Source organism: Ambystoma mexicanum, chromosome 11 (genome assembly GCF_040938575.1).
Source record: "Ambystoma mexicanum isolate Mex_15411 chromosome 11, UKY_AmexF1_1, whole genome shotgun sequence".
Classification (NCBI taxonomy): domain Eukaryota; kingdom Metazoa; phylum Chordata; class Amphibia; order Caudata; family Ambystomatidae; genus Ambystoma; species Ambystoma mexicanum.
In genome coordinates, this window is record NC_090934.1 from 1,387,458,374 (window position 1) to 1,387,478,371 (window position 19,998).

General features: G+C 44.0%; 1 protein-coding gene across 3 annotated transcripts in view; it reads right to left on the minus strand.

Moving 5' to 3' along the window:
• LOC138504470 (lamin-B3-like) overlaps positions 1 to 19,998 on the minus strand; it is a 368,818-nt gene that overhangs the window by 296,940 nt on the left and 51,880 nt on the right. For all 3 annotated transcript variants that reach the window (XM_069624996.1, XM_069624994.1, XM_069624995.1), the window contains exons 2-3: positions 2,760 to 2,916; positions 2,001 to 2,126 (exon numbers count right to left, since the gene is read on the minus strand). In XM_069624996.1, coding sequence (XP_069481097.1) covers positions 2,001 to 2,126; positions 2,760 to 2,916 — 283 coding nt within the window. The remainder of the gene's footprint in view (positions 1 to 2,000; positions 2,127 to 2,759; positions 2,917 to 19,998) is intronic.

Here is a 19,998-nt window from a genome sequence, read left to right on the forward strand (position 1 = left end):
CTGGCTTCCCTTGCTGACACCTGCTGACACCTGCTGACACCTGCTGACACCTGCTGACACCTGCTGACACCTGCTGACACCTGCTGACACCTGCTGACACCTGCTGACACCTGCTGACACTTTCTCGAGCCGCCTCTGTACGAGCCACCCCTTTGCCTTGGGGCCCCTAGCTGAAGGGGCTGCCAGGCATAGGGCTGCCCTGGGAAAGTGGCTTAAGAGTCTTAGAGTAAGCCAATCAGGGTGGAGGGCGGGCAGGCGGGAGGGAGGGAAAGGGATCCACGGGCAAGGGAACGCTCACGAAGCAACGGCAGGGGCTGGGGGACAAAGGCCAGAATGCAGCCATGGAAAGCGGGGCAAAGGGTCCCAAAAAGGCACCGTGCTCACCTGCAACGCTGAGATGTAAAGCCCACACAAGTCTACCTTCCACTTTGGTGATAAAAAGCTACAGCTATTCACGTGTGCTGTCTTCATTAATCACTGGTTGCTACCAGCCAGTAAATTGACATGGTTATAGTGCAAGCTTAGAACTTCGATCATCACCAGTTAACAAATTCCCAAAAAATAAAAAAGACTGGTTCCCTTTAAGCACCTTAAAACCAGACATGCTCCCAAATAGGGTGCTTGTATGCATGTTCTGTCTTTTGCAGAGACTTAGAAAGAAAGGGAACAGTTATTTTCTATATAGAGCCCAACAATAGACGGCTTAGAATAATTTTGTGAAGAATTGTAAGCAAAGCTCTACTTGCACTTCTTCATACTTTGTAGAGGTCACATTAGCGGCTTGTAACCAGTAATGGACGCATTCTGAGATAAGTATAAGCTGTGTATAAATGAAGGTAAGGTACTTGAGAAGGTTGCCGATATGGTTCCTCCTCATCACCCAGTGCGAGAGCAGCAAACTGGAAAACTATGAGGCAGGGAAAGTTAGTCCTCTTTCACAGCACAACTTCGATTGTTTTGAACAGCTGAGATGCGAGTAGAATTGCTACTATTGGATTTGAGTTCCCAATACAGTTAACTGCAGAAAGATAAATTCTGCACTGCTTTGACTGGGGCACAGAGCTGAATCAAAAAACATCACTCCAGAACCATATTCAAAGACTAGTCACTGCCCTGGTGAGAAGGGGTTGTCGGTCACTACTTTTTCTTCTCCAAACTAACCATTCTGGCTGTTCCGTTTACCAAGAGGAAAAAAAAAAGAAAACCGTTCTTTTTCCTCTGTATCCCCGGTCAATGGCAGGACAATTTTAAGATGACTGCCTACTAAAAAAGGGCCACACCTAGAAGTCAAAACATTTGCACTGGAGTACAGACCAGTCAGAGATGGAACATGGGAAACGCAGATTGTGAGGGCTTGGCTATTTAGCCACCCATTGATTGCCATGCTCATCCTTGCGGCCATCCCACCCACTACATGCCCAACCTCACCTAAACCACCACCTTCTGGGATCAATTTCATACAGATCGATCAAGCAGTTACCAACTTTGTGTTGTGCCGGTCAGCTATATTCTAAACAACGTTCTGAGTACATGGCCTAATTGGAGCTATAAAATCGGCCCCTGGTGTAAATGTCTAAGGATGCCTTCCGCCACTTCATTTAAAAGCAAAATGTGTGCATGCACATCTGTCCCTTACACTGAAGTCAGTTTCAGTTTGTGCCCGAGATAGGCATTCAACAGGCAATGCCATCATGTGCCCAGGTTGTCACTCCATGTTCCAGCTGTTCCCAAATTATGGTTGGTATTACCACGGCAGTGGCTGGCAAACGCCTATGCCTACGCAGTGGAAGGCAAGTGCCTAGGCAGAGGCAAAAGTCAAAACTGTTGGCTTTGCCAATGCTTATTCAACATTCAATTTGAGCCATTGCTGCAAGGACAACCTTCACAAATCAACTCATGGTGCCGATACGTCAGGATTTTTTTTTTACTTAAATGGAAAAATATGCCATCCCACACTCCACATATAGTAACCTCAATCGGGTACTGTAAAATGCACATACCTGTTCATAAACTGTCTTTTGAAAATCCAATTGCTCCATAAAAGTTTGTATTTGGTTTTCCATGTCAACTCTGCGCAGCATTTCATCGTGCAACTGCTTTGAAGTATTACGCAATGTGCTCTCCAGCTAAGATAAAACATACTTGATTAAAACTGAAGAGAATAAAATACTCACACATACATTCATAATGTCAAACAGAGTACACATTGTGATCCAAGAAAAGGAGTCAAGTAAACATGAAAGCAGTAATGTAACTGAAATGCAACTTGTCAGGGTGACAAGACTGGCTACTAGTGGTATAGATAAACTAGCAATCGTCAGCAGCATACAAAAAAAAACTGTCCAAATAATCCAAAATAAAAAGCTCTTCACCAAACAGCCCACCTCAGATGTATTAGGTATTATTAAGTGCCGACCTTGCTTAGGGAAGCAACAGAGTGCTTTACAAGTCATTGTGAGGGCAAAAATCTGGCAGACAAAAATCTAGGCTGCAGATTAAGATGCTCACTGAGTCTTAGCGGGCCAGGCTAGCCGTGTGGAACCAGGCGGGGCACTGCGCAGATTCAGTCCACAACACAGGAACTACTACAATGCTGGCTGTACCAGTGAAGTCAAGTCTGCAATGAACTGGCCGAGGCAATTTGTAAAAGGTACTTCAGGAACCTTGAGGAATGCTCAACAGCGAAAATGAAATATACACCATACACTCAATCGCTATATAGCAACGATAACACAGTAAGAAATCAGGAGGTTCCTCACACAGGATACTTGATCCTTTAAGTCGTGGACTTGTGCCTCTAGATTTCTTTTTCCACCAAGAGACGTGGCCAGGTCTGCTTCTTTGGAGTGTAGAAGAGATTCAAGCTCTCGTAAGCGACTCAGCGCATGGTGCAAATCGGTTTCTTTTTTCGAGTTCCTAAAGAGAGAAAAGAAAAACGTACATTATGTAATGGCTGGCACAAGGTTAAAGGGGTAGTTTGGGCCAGTAACATTTCTGACTGATCGATTGGGCATGTATTTTAGAACATACATCGATAGTATGTAAAAAATAAACAATCCATAACACATGCGGAAACGACAGGTCGGGTACCAGCTTCTTTGTGCTAATCTTATCCGTTGATCCATCGCCCTAAGTTCAAGTGCCCTCATGTCACCAATTCAGATCACCTGCCCCCAATGCCACAACTAGATGCTCACTCGATCACTCATGTCCCATTTCACCTCAATGCATGTTTCACATCAATGTCCTCTGTGTGCAATCTATGGACGCGTCTCCATGGAAATTCCAAGACGGCTCGTTCCTCGACAAGTATAAACAATCCCTTTCCGATCACACAACGTAGTAGTTTTTTCCTTCATGTCAGTGGATTTCATTTCGAGCTTCCATGACTGGTTTCTGCTCAGCTATTTGGCAAGAATGACACTGAGAACTGGTACTTACACTGCCTAAAATGAATTAACTCAGTATTTGCTTATATTATGGACAAATGTCTTTACCAAACCATATTTAAGCATGTGTCCTTCCAAACGTTTAAAGTTTGAGCCGATTAATCTTGTCTTTTCACTTTCTGTGACATGGCCGTTCCTTCGCTTGTCTATCTTTAACATTCAATGTTAATGGGAAACCCACTATTTACCTCACCGTTGATTCTGTGCTTCTCCACTATGGCAACAATTTAGCCTTACCTGTAAAAGCCTGAATATTCTGAAGATTAAATCCTTGAAAGAAAAACTGACAATGAGGAATCACATGAAAGTCATAACTATCAACCACCAGAGCCTGAACCCAGTCACATGGAAGAGGTTTCCACCTGGTGTACCTGTCATTGTGAGCTTATGCCTACTGTGGTGGTGAACTGCTGTTGCAAAGAAAACTCTGGCTTCTTGGCCTACAGTGCCGACACTACCGCTGTGCCTACAAGGCCGCCTGCCTTACAAGATTTGTGTTTCGAATGAGGTTTCTTATGCACAAACTTTGAGGTACAGTTCACCCCCGTAATCCAAGTAACTAGTAAGTTCACTTTATATATATTGTGTGTTTGACGACCGAGACGGCCAACGTAATATGTTGCTTCCCCTACATCAATATAACTGTGGGATCATCAACAAAATAATTTCTGTAAATTGAATAAATCACATTCTAATCTGAAACCAAAGTGTTCATTTTTGGATTGATCGTCCGAACAACTGCGTTTTTTACTTGAAGTATCTCCCAAACAGTTTTTGCTGGACTAACAGTCACTCACCATAGTGACTACCTCACTCCTAGTCCATAATCCCCTTTACTACATACTTTGCTCGGGTCCTGTCCCGAAGGATGGAATGTCCCAACTTTGAAGCATCAAAAAATTACTTTTATTTTGATGTGGGGCCACCACACGTGGCCATAACCCTGCCTTCCCGAATTCCACACCACGCATCGCCCTTCAGTGCTTTTCTAGCGCCAAAGTCAAACGACCATTAGTAAAATAGAGGGGACGGCGGGCGGGCAAATGCGGGTGAAGGGGACTATAAACTAGGAGTACGGTAGGCACTACAGTGAGTAACTTTGTTATACTCCTACGTCTAGTCTCCTTTCCTCCATACTTTAAGAACTGTCTGGCCAAACTGGGCATCAGCCCAGGAACTCATATCTAGTGCCTACAAAAGGAGTGAGAGAAGCCCACGTAGGCCTTTGCTATTGACACCCAAGGGACATAGTTCTGAAAGGCAACATTGGCTGCTTTGCCTTGAACCAAACATGCATGGACACACTTTGGGGCCCGAAAGCCCTTAACTATATTAGCCTCTGAGAAGCAAAGCTTTTGAAGCCAGTTTTCCTTTAGGGTCCCCGAAAGTAACAGTTTTGGGGAGCTTCTGAAATCACTTGGTCTTTGCAGATAACACTTCAGAGCTCTCCTGGCATCCAGGTTATATGGAGTACCCTCTCAGCATCGGAGACGCGTCCTGAAAGAAAAAGCAAGAGGGAGATGGACTGGTTTATGTGGAACTCCAAGACAATTTTTGGAGGGAAGGAAGGATGAGTGCACCTTTTCAGGATCCGGTTGTAGTCCATTGCTGGAAAAGATGTGTCCAAAGAATTTTAAAGTAGATTTGCTGATCTCTCATTTGTCCAGGTTGAGCGTGAGCTGTGCATCTTCAAGTGCCACGCATACTCGTGTAAGGGTGTCATTGTGCGCTTCTTGAGTGGTGCCAAAAATTAAACGGTCATCGCTGTAATTTAGGCAATTGGGAATATGTGATTACCTGATGGATTGCGTTTTGGACAATTTCGTCAGCAGATACTCCGAAGCTAAATCTTTTATATCTGAAAAGACCCAGATGGGTCAAGAAGGTGGCGATATATCTTGACGATGAATGCAGTTAAAGGTGGTGGTAACCTTTGTTTAGATCCAATTTAGAAAACACTTTTGATCCATGGAGTAGGTGCATCATATCTGTCATTCTTGAGGTAAGATGACACGCTCTTTCAATGGCCATTTTTGGGGCCCTCATATCCACACAGATGCAGATGCTGGATTTGTGGTCCTCTTTGGGCATGATCGGAGAGACCCATGGTGTTGGTCCCGATGCTGGTTCTATGATATCTTGTTGTAGTAAAGACTGAATTTCATCTTCTACTTGCCTCTGGATGTTGAGGGGAATGCCCCTGTAATGTTGAGCCGTAGGCGACGTGTGTGGATTTATGTGAAGTTTGACTTGTTTGCCTTTTAATTTTCCCAAACCTGTGAAGAGGGCCGGAAACATTTTGTGCATCATGTCCTTTGTGCTGGTGGTGTAGGCAGACATGATTTGATACATGATGTGAATGAGGCCCATCTGTACGGCCGACTTAAAGCTTAAATATGCTGCCTCATGGGACTTCTCCCTTGATGACGTAGATTTTTACTTTCTGGTACTTGTCTTTGTAGTGAACATACCTTGGCAATTTAGTGGTTTGTTCGACCCATATGGGTATAGGAGTGTGTCAGCTTGCTTTAAATCTTTGTGGTGAGTGACCGGTAGACTGCATCATTGATTACGTTTACGGTGGCACCTGTGTCAATTAGAAATTCTTGATTTGGTCCGTTGAGTCGTAGCAAGAATGTCGGGCTGTATTCAATAGCTGTGTTGTTTCCGATTGCGTGCACGTATCCTCTTGCGTTCTCCACTGGAAGATGATTCTGATCTGTGCCTCTTGAGGTGACTCATTTAAGTATCTGATCTTTTGTCTCGATTTCCTTCGTTGTGAATCATGCCCGTTCCTGTGGCGGCTGGAGCCGTCTCTCCTTTCATCAGGTCATCTGGTGGAGTGCGACTGGTCTCGCGATGAGCTGTGAGATCGCCGCCTGCTGGCGGTGGAGATGCGTCTCGTGCGAGGGCGTGGGCTTTCCCACCTTGAATATCATCTTGTCTCCAAGTTTGTGTTGGAATCTGATGATTGAAAGAACCTAGTGTTTCTACAGACAGATTGAAAATTGTTTCGCCACCTCATTTGTCGCATTGATGCCCTATCGCAGGGCACAGGCCTACATGCAGTAATTTGAATCCACACCTGCAACATTTTTGTTCATCAGCATCAGTCGGGGTGCAAATGGGGCACACTGTGGACGTTGAGTTAGACTGCGTAATTTTGATGTTGCGGAGTGATTCTGTCTGTATTGCTAGTGCCGAGTCAGCTCTTGTTAGCTGGAGGATTTCATCAAGTGTCCTGCTTTTTTGTAGGAGTTTTTTTGCGAAAGTCTGGTGATCCACAGCCGGCAATGGCTTGCGATTTGAGGGCTTTGTCGGTCAAATATTTGTCAAAGTCACAATACTTAGCTCTTTTCCTTAGTCTCATAATAAAACAGTCCATGTTTTCACCACTTTCCTGCGTAGGCGTGTGGAAAATGTGTCTTTCATAGTCAACATTTCTCAGTGGTGCAAAGTAGGTGTTTAATGAGTCAATTATTCCTTGGAATGAGTGTGTTGGATTCTGGCATTTCGAATAATATCACATACTGTTGGACCTAGTGAATGCAACAATATGGCGCAAAGTCTGCGTTCTTCCCTCACACCAGCTGCGTCAATATAGATGTAAAGCTCTTTCAGCCATCTGGGAGCCAAGCTGTTAGTGTCTGACATGTCAAAATGAGGCATGGCTTGTAATTTCAGGGACTCTGTCTCCATCATCTCTTTGTATGAAGCAACGTGGTGTGGAGCTGGACTGTGGGCTCTGCAACCCACTGTCCGCGTTGCTTTCAGACATGCTGCGATTGTGCACTCAGTACTCAGAGGGAATGTAATGTTGCAGAACAGCATGCAGTCAGGTGGAGACTAGCAGTCAAATAATCCAGAACTTACTGTGGCAGGTTGTTGACGGTGAGAATCCTGGCACTCTGCATAGATCTTGCTGGTGACTTTACAAAGCATTAAATATGTGGATATTACAAACCATTAAATATGTGGATATTTACATCATGTTAGTTTGATGGTAATGACGTGATTTCAGCAGATTTGAAGTTTGTATAGCCACAGTGTTTCACTCTTATTCCTTTCCTTTGTACAGTGTGTGTTTAGAACGCTTGCGATGATACCGTCTACGGTGCCGGTGCTGCTGAGGCGCATGTGGTCGCTTACTGCTGGAGCGTGTAATGATACGTTGGAATGTTCATTTGGAATGAATGGCCGTCAGGCTTCCATTACAAAGTGTGTGATGCTTACTCGTGTCGGAGCTTCTGGTAAACACTAGTTTGCTGCACCCGGAGCGTCTGCCGTACGATTCAGGTAATATGCTTGCGTGGATTAAGGTCGGAGAACCGTGCGGAGCACTTGCTTCACTCCGTAGATGCTCGGCGGTCAATTACAAATCCTTGTTGCCATTGTTAGGTTTCAATAAGGGCACAGAACCGCAACACTGCACGCAATGATAACGCATGTAAATGAGACACGGAGATCAGGGAGTATGCATTTAAACTTCACTTTAATTAAACCGCGTTTAGATCACTCACGAGATGACTGGGGGCCTCCCCAGGGAACTGCTGGAGAGTCCGGAGGCAAAGGAGGGCATCGGAGAGCCGCTTTGGACTAAAGGACCCTTTGCCAGCAGTATTTGCCAGCAGTATGTGTGCTTCCGGGTATACACAATAGCGTTGGGAGCACAAGGGGTTCCCCCTCATCAGCCAGCATCTCATTGGGGGGCACATTCAGGTAAACGGATAAGTGTTGCCTTTGGATTAGAGGAAAGGACCTCTATGTTTCGCATTACTGCACGGATAAAGCCAGTAAGCCGCGATCCACGGGGAATAAGTCGCAGAGGCAAGCTCTCTTGAAAAGCAGCCTGCACTGTCCAGGCAAAGTAAAGGTCCCCCAAGCACAGAGTGAGGAAAAACTTGAAGACAGGTTCTCAGGCCTACACATCATTTTCCCCATTGAATAAACCACCTGTATATTTCAAATGGAGCAAGAAGGCTCATCCCTCCGAATAGAGGGAGGAGCAGGAGTTGGACAGTTGCAAACGAGTCTCACTAGTTATTGCTGTGTTCCAAGGTGTTCAGCCCATCCAGGAGAGGATAAGTACTGGAGACCCTCATTACAGCAAAAGGCATAGCTCCATGCAAAAGAAAGAGCTAAGCCCTGGTGGGGGCCCCTCAGCCAAATACCCCCAAGAAAGGGGTGACTTCCAAAGGGGAGAACAAGGCCCGAAGAGACAAGACGCCCCAGGAGGTAGCCGACCCCTTTGGCAATTTAAAAAGTGCCTCTTTGCAGAAGGACGGCGACGCCAAAGCTCGTACCCCTGCACCAGGGGTGAAAAGTAAAGGTGACGCCAACGAAGGCGAAACGACCTCCGAGGAGGGTGGGGGTGGAAGAGGAACATGATCTGGACGATGATCAAGTGGACCAAGGCAGCAAAATTCATATTCAGTCCAAACAAACGCTGCAGCTGCCCAAAACTGCACTGGAGGAAGGGGACAAGATGGACATGTTTGAGACATGTTTGACCCCCAAAAAACATAAGATACCCAAAGTCTACTGAGTGGTGGTTGCCATCGCTGAGGGTGGCATAGTACATGGCTCAACGAATTAGGAAGCACGTTTTACAAATAAGGCACAGTGCTTGAGGCCGAAACTGGTCATAGACACACCAGAACTGGATGCCACAATCATCACCCGGGCAGTGAACATCAGGAGGGGTGCAAATCACACCTGGAAAAGTTGCCAGGGCAATGTCATGGATCTGGCTGGTCCCTGATGGAGATAATGGACCTGGCACATAGAGATACCGGTGAACTGGTGGATGCCAGCACTCTGGCCAGTGGGGCACAAAGTGCTGTGTCTTCTTGACAATGCCAGCTGCGCCCTCTCCTCAGAGGCGGCGCAACCTGTTGCTTAAAATTGACAGCATAATAGGAGATCTTGCCAACTACGAAGCAGAAGAGTCTGCGCATGGCATGCTGTTTGGGGATGCATTTGCTCAAGTGATGACCCAGTTTGTGGGCACATACTGCCCTAGAAAAAGCGCAGTCCTCTAGTTGCAAGATCTTCCCCGGATGGGTTTTCCCCAGGGACCAGTCGCTTCAGCTTAACAATGAGGACCCAGGGCCCTGTACTGGGAGAGTCGTCAGCAAAACGCCTTCTTCCCTTCCAGAAGAGGTCCGCACGGACAGAGGATATAGGCAGCAGAAGGCTGTTAGCAGTAAGTGCGCATCACAAACACTACCCCAGGGAGGTTGGGGCAGAACACTGCAGTATATAGCCAGAGGCCCTGCATTGCACCATTCCCCCGTTAATTATGCAGGCAAGGACTCTAGCAAAGATTCACAGAGCGCGAGCGGAGGTAGTGCCTCTGGAAATCGCAAGATTGGTTTCCGATTCTGATGGAACTTTCCTCAGATTCTCCGAGAGGGATTCCATTATAGGCGAACCTAGTGACCAACCAGGGGGGTCCAGGAGCACCCTCTAGTATTGACATCCTCCCTTTTTCTGGTGGAGTTGTCGGAAGATGGTCGTGCATTCTGCACCATAGTAGTATATAAATCAGCAATTTCCATGGGGCACAAAAAGTGCACCGGGCTGCCAATCGGAGAGCATCCAGCTGTGGTTAGATTATTGCAGGAATAAAATTGTGCAAACCCCCTACAGCCAGGTACTCTGCGCTTTGGGATGTAGAGGTAGTCTTCCGCCACTTATAGCAAAGGACGACTAATGATCAGCTATTGGTTCACCGGCTATCTAGTGAACTGGCAAAGCTGTTGCGTTTAGTGTCCTGTAGCAAGGTTTCAGATGTCGGGGCGCTAGAGGTGAATAGGGAAGTCTTACCTGGACGGGGTGGCTTTCCATGTCCAGGACTTAGAGCGGATCACCCATTATTGCATATCCATATTTCCCCATATGAACCCACATGGAGTATTTCAGTGCATTAAGGATTATGGGAAGGCTACCGAAAGGCCTGGAGGGGTATACTAGCTATTAATCACACGTAGGAAGCCTTATCGTGCGGTAGCTTCCACCATAGACAGGTGTGTTAGAGAGGTCCTGCATATGGCAGGCATAGATTTGGAGATGTCCGGAGCCCATTCATTCAGAGGAGCAGTGGCATTCAAGCCATTAGCGATAGGGGCGTCTCTGCAGGACATTCTGAAGTCCACAGACTGGTCTACAGAAGTTACATTTAAAACCTTTTACTTTAAGCCCATTTCAGTGGGGTTGAGGGTCTTAAGACAGCTTTGAGCAAGCAAAATGCTTACAGCGAAGATTACCCATGCTTACAGCGGAGGCAGTCTTGATTCTATTAAAGACACAGAAGCAACCATTATCCCACACGGTATGCGCAGGGTGCGGGATACATGGTTGGACCGCTTGTATAGCTGTGTTGATGTCTGAATAGGTGCTTTAGTGGCTGCATATTCCCACCCTAATAGTACATTTTTTGTTCTCTAGGTGATGCGCATGAACTGTGCCGACGGCTGAGCCAGAGCTGTGGCTGGTGTTAACATTGCGACCTTGTGCGAGATAGACCGGGTTTCCGCATTGATGTGGATTTCATGTTATGGATCCAGGTCGAATGTTTGGCCAGTTGGATTGTTGGTTTTCTTGTTGGATTGCCACAGAAAGAGGAGGAGTCTCATACCGGATATTACAGGAAAGGTATTGAGACTGGATTGGTTGGGGGAAGGAGACAACTACAGAACACAAGAGTTCCAGGGATTTGTAGTCTCTTGTGACAAAGGTTTTGTTTGAAGTTGTTTTACTGTTAAAAAAGAAATTATATTTTACAAGGCTGCTGTGGAGAGTGGCATTAAAGAGCTGAAGCATAATGGTTGCCTCTGTGCCTTTAATAGAATTAAGACTCCCTGCGCTGTAAGCCTGGGTAATCTTATAACAAGCACCACCAAGTGTGCACCAGCAACCAAAATCTGATTCATGGAAAGTTCTGAAAGACAAAAAAGAGTGAAGACATTAATAATTAGAGTAGCTGCAATCAAAGATCGGACAACCAAATGAATATCTGTTAGGTAAAGACAGCTTTATTTTGACATAACGGAGCCAATCTAATTTCACTTCCATACAAACTGTAGTAAATGGAGCACAAAGCCTGGCAGTGGGTTACCCCAACATAAGCTGTAGAAATGCCCATAGTAAAGCGAGACAGGCCATAAAAAATAGAAATAGAATGTTGGAGACGGGAGGTAGTTTTTTTTATGACAACAAAACAGTACCCAAGGTGGTAGACGACTGCCAAGAAGGGCAGGGTTGAGCGCGCTAGGCTCCTGCTACCAAATACACCGCCAAGAGTGTGAGGAAACTAACTCAGGTTACCTTTCCCCATGGAGATTTGGCAAAGGTACATGCATCTGGGCTCCTGAAGGGCTCAATTTAGCACAAGGCTTCCACAGAAAGTCCAGGTAGGTACCATGCATTCAGTCGAGGGTTGCTTGTTGCCTTACAGAGGATACCATTGTTACACCAGGATTGTCATGTGTGCCAGCTTGAGAAACAGGAGGTAGAACATCTGGACATTGATGCGTCTGATGTGTCCGATGCTTCCCCTTTCCCATCCCCTCACCTCACCCCTTGACTGGCAGGTCAACCATGCAATCAGTGATCAGGTGGGCTAAATGAGGTAGTCTTCCAGACAGGGAAGTTCAGTTCTGAGGGTGGCAACCATCCCCTCAAGTGTACATGGCCTAACTTTAGGTACGCTACCTTACACTGGAGGCAGCAGAAATACGTGCACAAGCCCTTTTACTGGCAAAGGATCGCTGCCAGACAATGGCATGGAGCGCCATCAACCAACATGGGATAATAAAAGGCACCACAATCAAACATCACCCCCCCTTACACACAGGATAAGTATTGGGAAGGGGGTGGAGAGTGAAGTCTGCTGCAGACATAGAACAGATTGATTCTACCGGTTATAGGTCTTCCCTAGGAGCCAACAGGTTGTTTGATATTTTGGTTTGAAAAAAATCGATCCCTTGTTGACCCCTTTGGATGACCCTGGTCAGTTCTCACCTGTGCAGAGCAGCATCATGATGCAACTGTGTAAAGAGCAGTCAGAAGATAGGGAGGGTGAGTGTATGAGTAGAGGACCCCTTATCCAGGAGCGAGACAAATAATGCAATTTATCTCAACGAGTTTACTTTCCATAATTATTTATATAGCGCTAAAGCCCACAGGCATCAGAGCACATTCCAATGAGACAGGACATATTCGGACATGAGACGGGACAACGAAAATCACAATTATAAGTCAGTTCAGAGTGGAACCAGAGTGAGTTGTCTGATAAGGTACTTATTTGGATAACAGGGTCTTTAGTTTCTTTCTAAATTGTGTGTAATTTGATTCCAATTTTAATGCCGTAGGTAGTTCATTCCATTTAAGAATGCTTCTGCCTGAAAAGGCCTTACCAAGACCAGTCTGCTTTCTGGCTGGTAAGGTTTGGAGGAGACCCTTGTCAGATGATCGTAGGTTTCTGGTTGGTTCATGACAAATGAATTTTTTTTTTTTTTTAAGATATGCTGGGGCTTTGCCATATAGGCATCGGTGGACCATAGTGAGGGATTTGAATGCAACTCTCCTCCACAGCCAGCCAGTGCATATCTCTTCCGTCACTCGTTATGTGCTCCCTTCTTGCCTTGCCTGTGATGGCCCTGATGGCATTGTTTTGTATCACCCGACTTTGCTTCAGGCATTTGCTGCTTGCCCCAAGGAGCAAAGAATTGCCATAGTCGAGCCTGGAAAGTATTGTAGCCCTGGCTATGGTGGCGCTATTTTTCTGGTTAAGTAAGGGTCTGATATTATGGAGTAGTTTTTGGTAATACTGGCAACTTCTTTTCAAGTAAGATGTAGGAGCGTCAGCACCCAGCGAGGCCTGCAAATAAACTCCAAGTCTCTTCACTTTTTCGGATATTGGTATTTGAGCGTTTTGATACAGGAGGAGGAGTATGATGGATTTAGTTTTTTTCTGGCATGTGCTGATCCGAAAATCATTAGTTCCGTTTGGTACCATTGAGACACATCCAGTTGTCCTTCATCCAGCCTTCGATGATGTTATAAATAGATGTTGTTAACTTATCGCTATCTTGTTTGTAGTCACCACTAAGCTAGAAGACCAATTGGGTGTCGTCGGGCAAAGTTAGTGAAAAATATGCTTAGTGAAAAATATGCCTAGTTGTTTCAGCATGGTACAGAGACATTGCATATATAGATTGAACAGGGGCGAAAAACTGGCGATTCCCCCAGACTACCCTAGATTGTCTGTCTTGTAGGAATGAGGATATCCACTCAGTTGCCTCTTGCGAGTAATTTCCTGAGAGTGCTAAGGCCTCTCGAAGCCTCGTGTGATCAAGCAGATCGAAGGCTGCCGAGAGGTCTAGCAAGATCAGGAGGCCCGATTTGCTCTTGTCTAAAATGCCCAACATCCCGGTCTGCAAATCTAGTAGTGCCGATTCTGTGCTGTGGGCTGTTCTGAAACCCGATTGTTGCGGGTTTAGTAGGTTGTTCATGTCCACATAATTCTGAAGTTGTTCGGTGGCAACCTTATCCAGTATTTTCAACAAGAAATTACAGTTGGTTATTGGTCTGAGGTTTGCGGGGTCGTGTTGGTTAAGTTCTGGTTTCTTGGGTAATGGTGTAACCGGGACGGTTTTGATTAGAGTAGGTACAGTCTGATCCCTAAAGGACGTGTTTACCATTCTTCTGAAAAAGGGACAGAATAGGTCAATGTTTTCAAGTATAAGTTTTTGTGGTATCACATTTTCTGTGCATGAGGTGCATCTTATGTTAGAAAGTGTTTCCTTCATCTCCTCGGGTGTTAAAGGTGTAAATTGAAATTTAGGAGTTGTTGGTTCGTGCTTTTTACTTAGTGTCTTTGGTGTAGGTGGGCTGCTGTTCTGGCAATTCATAATGGCTTCTCTGGCCTTAATGATTTTGTTGTGTAAGGCCATTTGGACTGTCTCACAATCTAGTTCCGTTGGATGGAACGGCGGGGTGAGTGCTTTGGGTTTGTCAATTGCTTTGAGTATTTGAGAGTTTGCCGGTGGAGTTAGATGCCTTGCTAATAAGTTCATTGTAATGGTTCGATAAGTTTGATTTTATATCTACCATCAGCGTTTTTCCAGTTTATTTTATTTGTTTCTGAGGGGTCTTTTAACTATTTCCTTTCTAAATTTCACTTCTCTTTTTAAATTCAGTGGCTTCAGCATTGAACCATGTTTGGTGGTTTATGTTGGGCCTAACCTGTTTATTTTTTAAATGAGCATGAGGTCTAGTATGCCTTTTAGTCGTTGATTGTATGCTAATGATATTTTCACATGAGTCATCGTCATAACTAGATACCTATATGCTTGGTCTGACTGGTGCCTCGTTCTATGGAATTCATGCCCTCATTACTGATGATTGCGTCACTCCTTGGTTCTGTAGTCTTCATAGTGGGAATAGGTAAGACAACATCCAGATGCACCTCTGACTGCGTTAGAACAAGGAGTAGTCAGACTTCTGGATTCTGTGGCATCAAGAGATCTCATTCCCAAGGTTAACAACGGATGGATGCCAGTTGGCAGCGATACTGGGTGAGGGCAGGTTTTAGTCTCCACTGAGATTACAGGGCCACATCACAACCCTCTTGGCTATAATGAGGCTGGGCTCGGCATGCCTTCGCCTGGACCATCATCTAAGGCCAAACGTCATCCGGTGTTTTAGGGAGGGGAAAGCCCATCGCTGGACAAGGGCGGCCCTTAGGGAACCCCTTAATTACAAAACCAATACAAACGTTTAACTGCCTGAGTTGGTGTGTTCCTTAGTACTGGTCATCCTTCTGCAGCCCCATTAGCGCAGGATTTGACTCATTACAGAATAAGGGGTTCCAGAAATGCCACTCTGGAAACAGCAAAGGGGTCACAAGATCTTTTTACCACTTCCACGGACGGGGAGTGGCAAAGAAAGAGGGAAGCCTGAACAAGGTTTCAGGCAAGCAGTGGAGAAAGGTTTTCCAGGCGGAGCAATGGGTTGGTGGTAATGATGATATACCATTTGTAATGTGCCTATACAGAAATGTTTCAAGGCACGACGAGGTAAGAAAGGGGGAATAGAGGTAGGAGAGAGAACGATCTTACTAGGCCAAGTGACAGTGAGATCGCCCAAGGGGAGGGGAGTGAGCGGTGCTGGAGATGGGATCAAAACAATAACAAGAAGTGCAGCCAGCAGGTGGAAGCTGCATGGATAAGTGCAGACAGGTGTCCAAAAGTGCAGGTAGGGGGACTGTAGGGTTACACATACAGACCCAAGTGCAAGGGTTCCAGGAGGCAGTGCAGGTGTGCAACTGGGTGGGCAGGGACTAGAAAGGATCATGAGTACAGGGAGATGGATACCCTTCTGAGTGCCCATATTGCTGGGCTGTATGATACCATTACAAGAAATAGAATTAGTTATGGTACAGAGGCAGCATAGTGTGGTCATTTAACAGATGGGGTAGTGGGCTTAACTGATGGACGCATTGTATTCCTTTTGAAACAGTCATTTGTAGCATGACAACGAAGGCCAAGGTTTACCTTTAATGTCCTATTTGAAGTAACCTGTAATCACAAAAGTGAAGGGAAAGAGGTCTGGTAGAGGAATCCAGCTGCAGAATACCACCTATAACAAAACCTTGGAAAGGCAATGTAGATTGGGGACAGGGAGTGGAGTGATCTTGTCCACAGTATAGCTAGAAATTGGGAAACTTTGCAGAAGTTTTTTACCTGAAATAGATGCACATTTTACACGAATACGAAAAGAGTGAACCGAGGGCTGAAAAATAGTTTTAAGCTTTAGTTTTATGAAATCAATACACTTGGTCTTCAACCCATAACATATTTTGCAGAGGAATACAACATTTGCCAGGTACACATTTGTGTTAAAACCCCAAATAAATTCAGGGTCCCTTAGCATCATGGTAAAACACTGAAGTCTCATCCCTACTGGCAAGGTGTAAAGACAGGTTTATAAAACTGCCCAGAGACTCACTAGTAGAAACAAAAAAAGGAGGTACAGGAAAATGAACAATATAAAACAAGGCAAAACGTGGTGCCAGATTGACAAGAATCAGACTCCATTTTCCTCCGCTGTGCAGACATTCTAAAATGGCAATACCCAGAAGGAGCGAACATTACATTCTGTCAATATCACAAGAGGTTGAAGTGTGAATTTAAATTCTGAGCCAAGCAAAAGCAAAAGCTGCATTTTAGCTGTACCAGATCACTTGCAATGGCTTCATGGAACTAGAACATACTTGATCATCCGCTACGTCTGTCAGAATAAACGTTTTACCTTTAGATTACTGAGGCATGTATTGGCAGAGGACAGAGCAAAAGATTCTCAAAAGACATTTTGGTCTATGAAAGGATCTGGCGCTATTTCAATAAGCATTCATTATGGTTTTATAAAATCTATTGAACTGCTTCCAATCAAGAGCTTTAGTGGTAGCCACCAACAGAAGCAGGAGCATAACCAAAGTCACGCGAGGGGTTTCCACAGATCAATTTTAGATTTGATATTTGGCATCTGCCTCAGTCAAAGTTGAAGGGTTGGGAGGGGGGGGGGGGGGGAGTTGGGAAGAGCTAAGTTGGTCACAATTGTGATCAATCCGAACAAATACTGCTCAAAAAGTGGAAATCACTTCTGTACCATGCTGCCAACAAAGAGACACTATCATGCATGCGTACATCTGCCACTGAGAAAGGAACAGGAGAGGAGGAAGGAATTTCTGGAGGCTCGGCCGCCACCACCACCACCACCACAACCCACCTCATACAGCCCTTGTGAAGATTTTAATGATACAAGGGGTTGCCTAGAGGTTTGAAGGGACGTATCAAAACACTGGAGATTTAGAGGTACTCCACAACACGTGCCTCATAACACTGTTCCAAAAGATTGCATTTCAGCATTGATGGCATGGCGGAAAGGATTCGCTTAGTCTTTTCCAAAAGTGAGAATGTGGGGAGGCAACAGTGATGGACTGGTACAATGAGAAAGGGACGTAGTGGCAAATTGAGTTCTGGATTGGCCTTCCCTTTAAAAAAAAAAAATGTAAAAAGTACATAACGCCAATTTAACAAAAATGTATTTTGAATTTGTGTACAACCTTTTATTCATTGTGGCAATGGAGAGCCATGCCACTGATAACGACCCAGCTCAATCTTAATGAAATTTCTCTTAACATCCGCATATATGCTAATGGTTGAAGTTAGCAAATTAATTGATACCAAACATTGGTTACATACACTGGAGCTCAAACCGTGCCAATTTTATGAATATTCAAATGGCAAAGAAACACTGGTTGAATCTTTTTACAGAGGTGGCACATGCCCACTGTGCAAATGTGCATTTCACAATGTGAAAAGGCTAGCTGCTATTGTGGACAAACAAACTGATTTTTTTTAATGACATTTTGTGTTTTAGGCTATTCAATGTGTGCGCCGTACCAAAAGATTGAGGGTACGAATAAGAACAAATGGGAACGATTTGGAGTCATGATAATTACCTAGCCTTACATTGGAGCTAAAATCATCATTAGGAATAAAGATGAAGGTCAGATTTTTGGGGCTGGTACTTGTAAAATCTAATATCAGAGGTGGCAATAGAGACCAGTACAACACAAGGCCAAATTGATTTGCAAATTAAGGACAACTTCTACATGCTTGAACATAGAACATGAGATGAATGTGTTCATATAATGGGATGTCATATTGTTTATAGATTACCTCAATTATGGAAATGCCACCAACAGCAGCAAACATTGTACCTGTTTTTTATATATTCTTTTTAGAGCATTTATTTTGATTTGGCAATAATGGATTATGAATAATCAATTTTTACGCAATTGTAAATCTTGTTGGTACTGAATAATCAATTATTTGGTTGTGAATTATGTTGGGACAAAGTAGTATGCGGTGCAAATACAATCAACTAGCTATATAGCAGGATACACACAAAAAATAAGGTGTCACTAACATTGAAGGATATTTAAAATATGTAGTTCAATCCTTGGGATTTCTAAGGTTTATAAAACTAGAATTCTATCATGTGTTTATAGTGGTATCCGTCAATTACTGAGCACGAAAACATTTCAGAGACCAAAATACCGAATTATGGGATGCACATTCCCCAATTATGTGGGGGTGGGGGGAGTATTTTAGTCTTCACATTTTTTCTAAAGTGATCACATAGATCCTTTTTAATTCATATATGTACTTTCTATGGGACTCCAGTTCAGTTATTACGGGAATATTTACAGAGTATTACACATGATCACATCAGCAAGATAAGTCAGATGCTTCCCTTAGAGGCTTTCATTTGGTTCACAATCGGAGGGTTACTTGTGTAACCAATTCAATAGGCACACAAATTTAGGACTTCCCCAGAGCGTATATAAATGAACAAAAAATGGCCTCTGGCCACACGCCACACCTAAATGATTGCTAAGTGTAAACCAGGCTCAATGTCTTTATAGTGAGATGAATATCAATTAAATAAGGGAACCTTGGGATAGATTATTACAGACATTACATACAATTCAACTTTCTTCCAAAATATATATTTTTGGACTTGCATCTTCTTAATGGATATACTATGAGCTAGACAAGTGCTACGGTCTGCAGTATACGTTTATCATAAATTGTTAGATGCAGGGCATCATTCTTGAGCTTACAAACACAAATTTAATTCTTTCCAATACAGATTACACAAGAAAGCAAATGAACATTTGGAACAATTCACAAAATATATACACCTATGAACATGGAATGCAACCAACTATGACCAAATAACCAGGTTGATTCACCTGTCACAATGCAATTTGGTCAACTGAGATTAATATCAGCCCATTTTGAATTTTCTTTTTTTATTTCCTTTTGTGTTTTCAGTAAATAATATTTGAGATAAACCATCAAAGAAAATCAAATTGGATTAAGTTAATGATTGAACTTTACAGCAGTTCGGTTCATACGCTTTATTTTCAGCACGGAACATAGTTAAAAAAAGCAACAAAATGTAAAGATCAAAAATGCAACGTAAAAATTACAGATCAATCCATTCAGTATAAACAAGTATGCAGTGTGTAATTCCGTCATAAACTCACAGCCTTTATGAGGACCGTTCCTCGAAATACGCGTTGGCAGGGCATTAGTAATAAACAGATATTCAAAGCCAATAATAAAGAATTAGAAGAGAAGTACTTTGAAATGGATTGTAATATTGTGCCAATATTGTGCCAGGCATGTAATGTGAATTCCTTGATCTGTACTGTGTTTAATGAACTTGGATAATTAAGTGGAGACAGACTACTAATTGTTCACCATTTTGCATGTAAAGCATACAATATGAAGGATTTTTTTTTAAATCAAAATTGATGTGTTCAAAAGACAGATTAAAAAGACTAATTTGATATTTTCCATATATGATGAATATGTATTACATTTTATCATGCAGCACGCCCATAGGCCCCAGTACGCACAAGACAAGTAGCACAGTCAGAAGGGAAGAGCCAGAATATCAGGGAGAC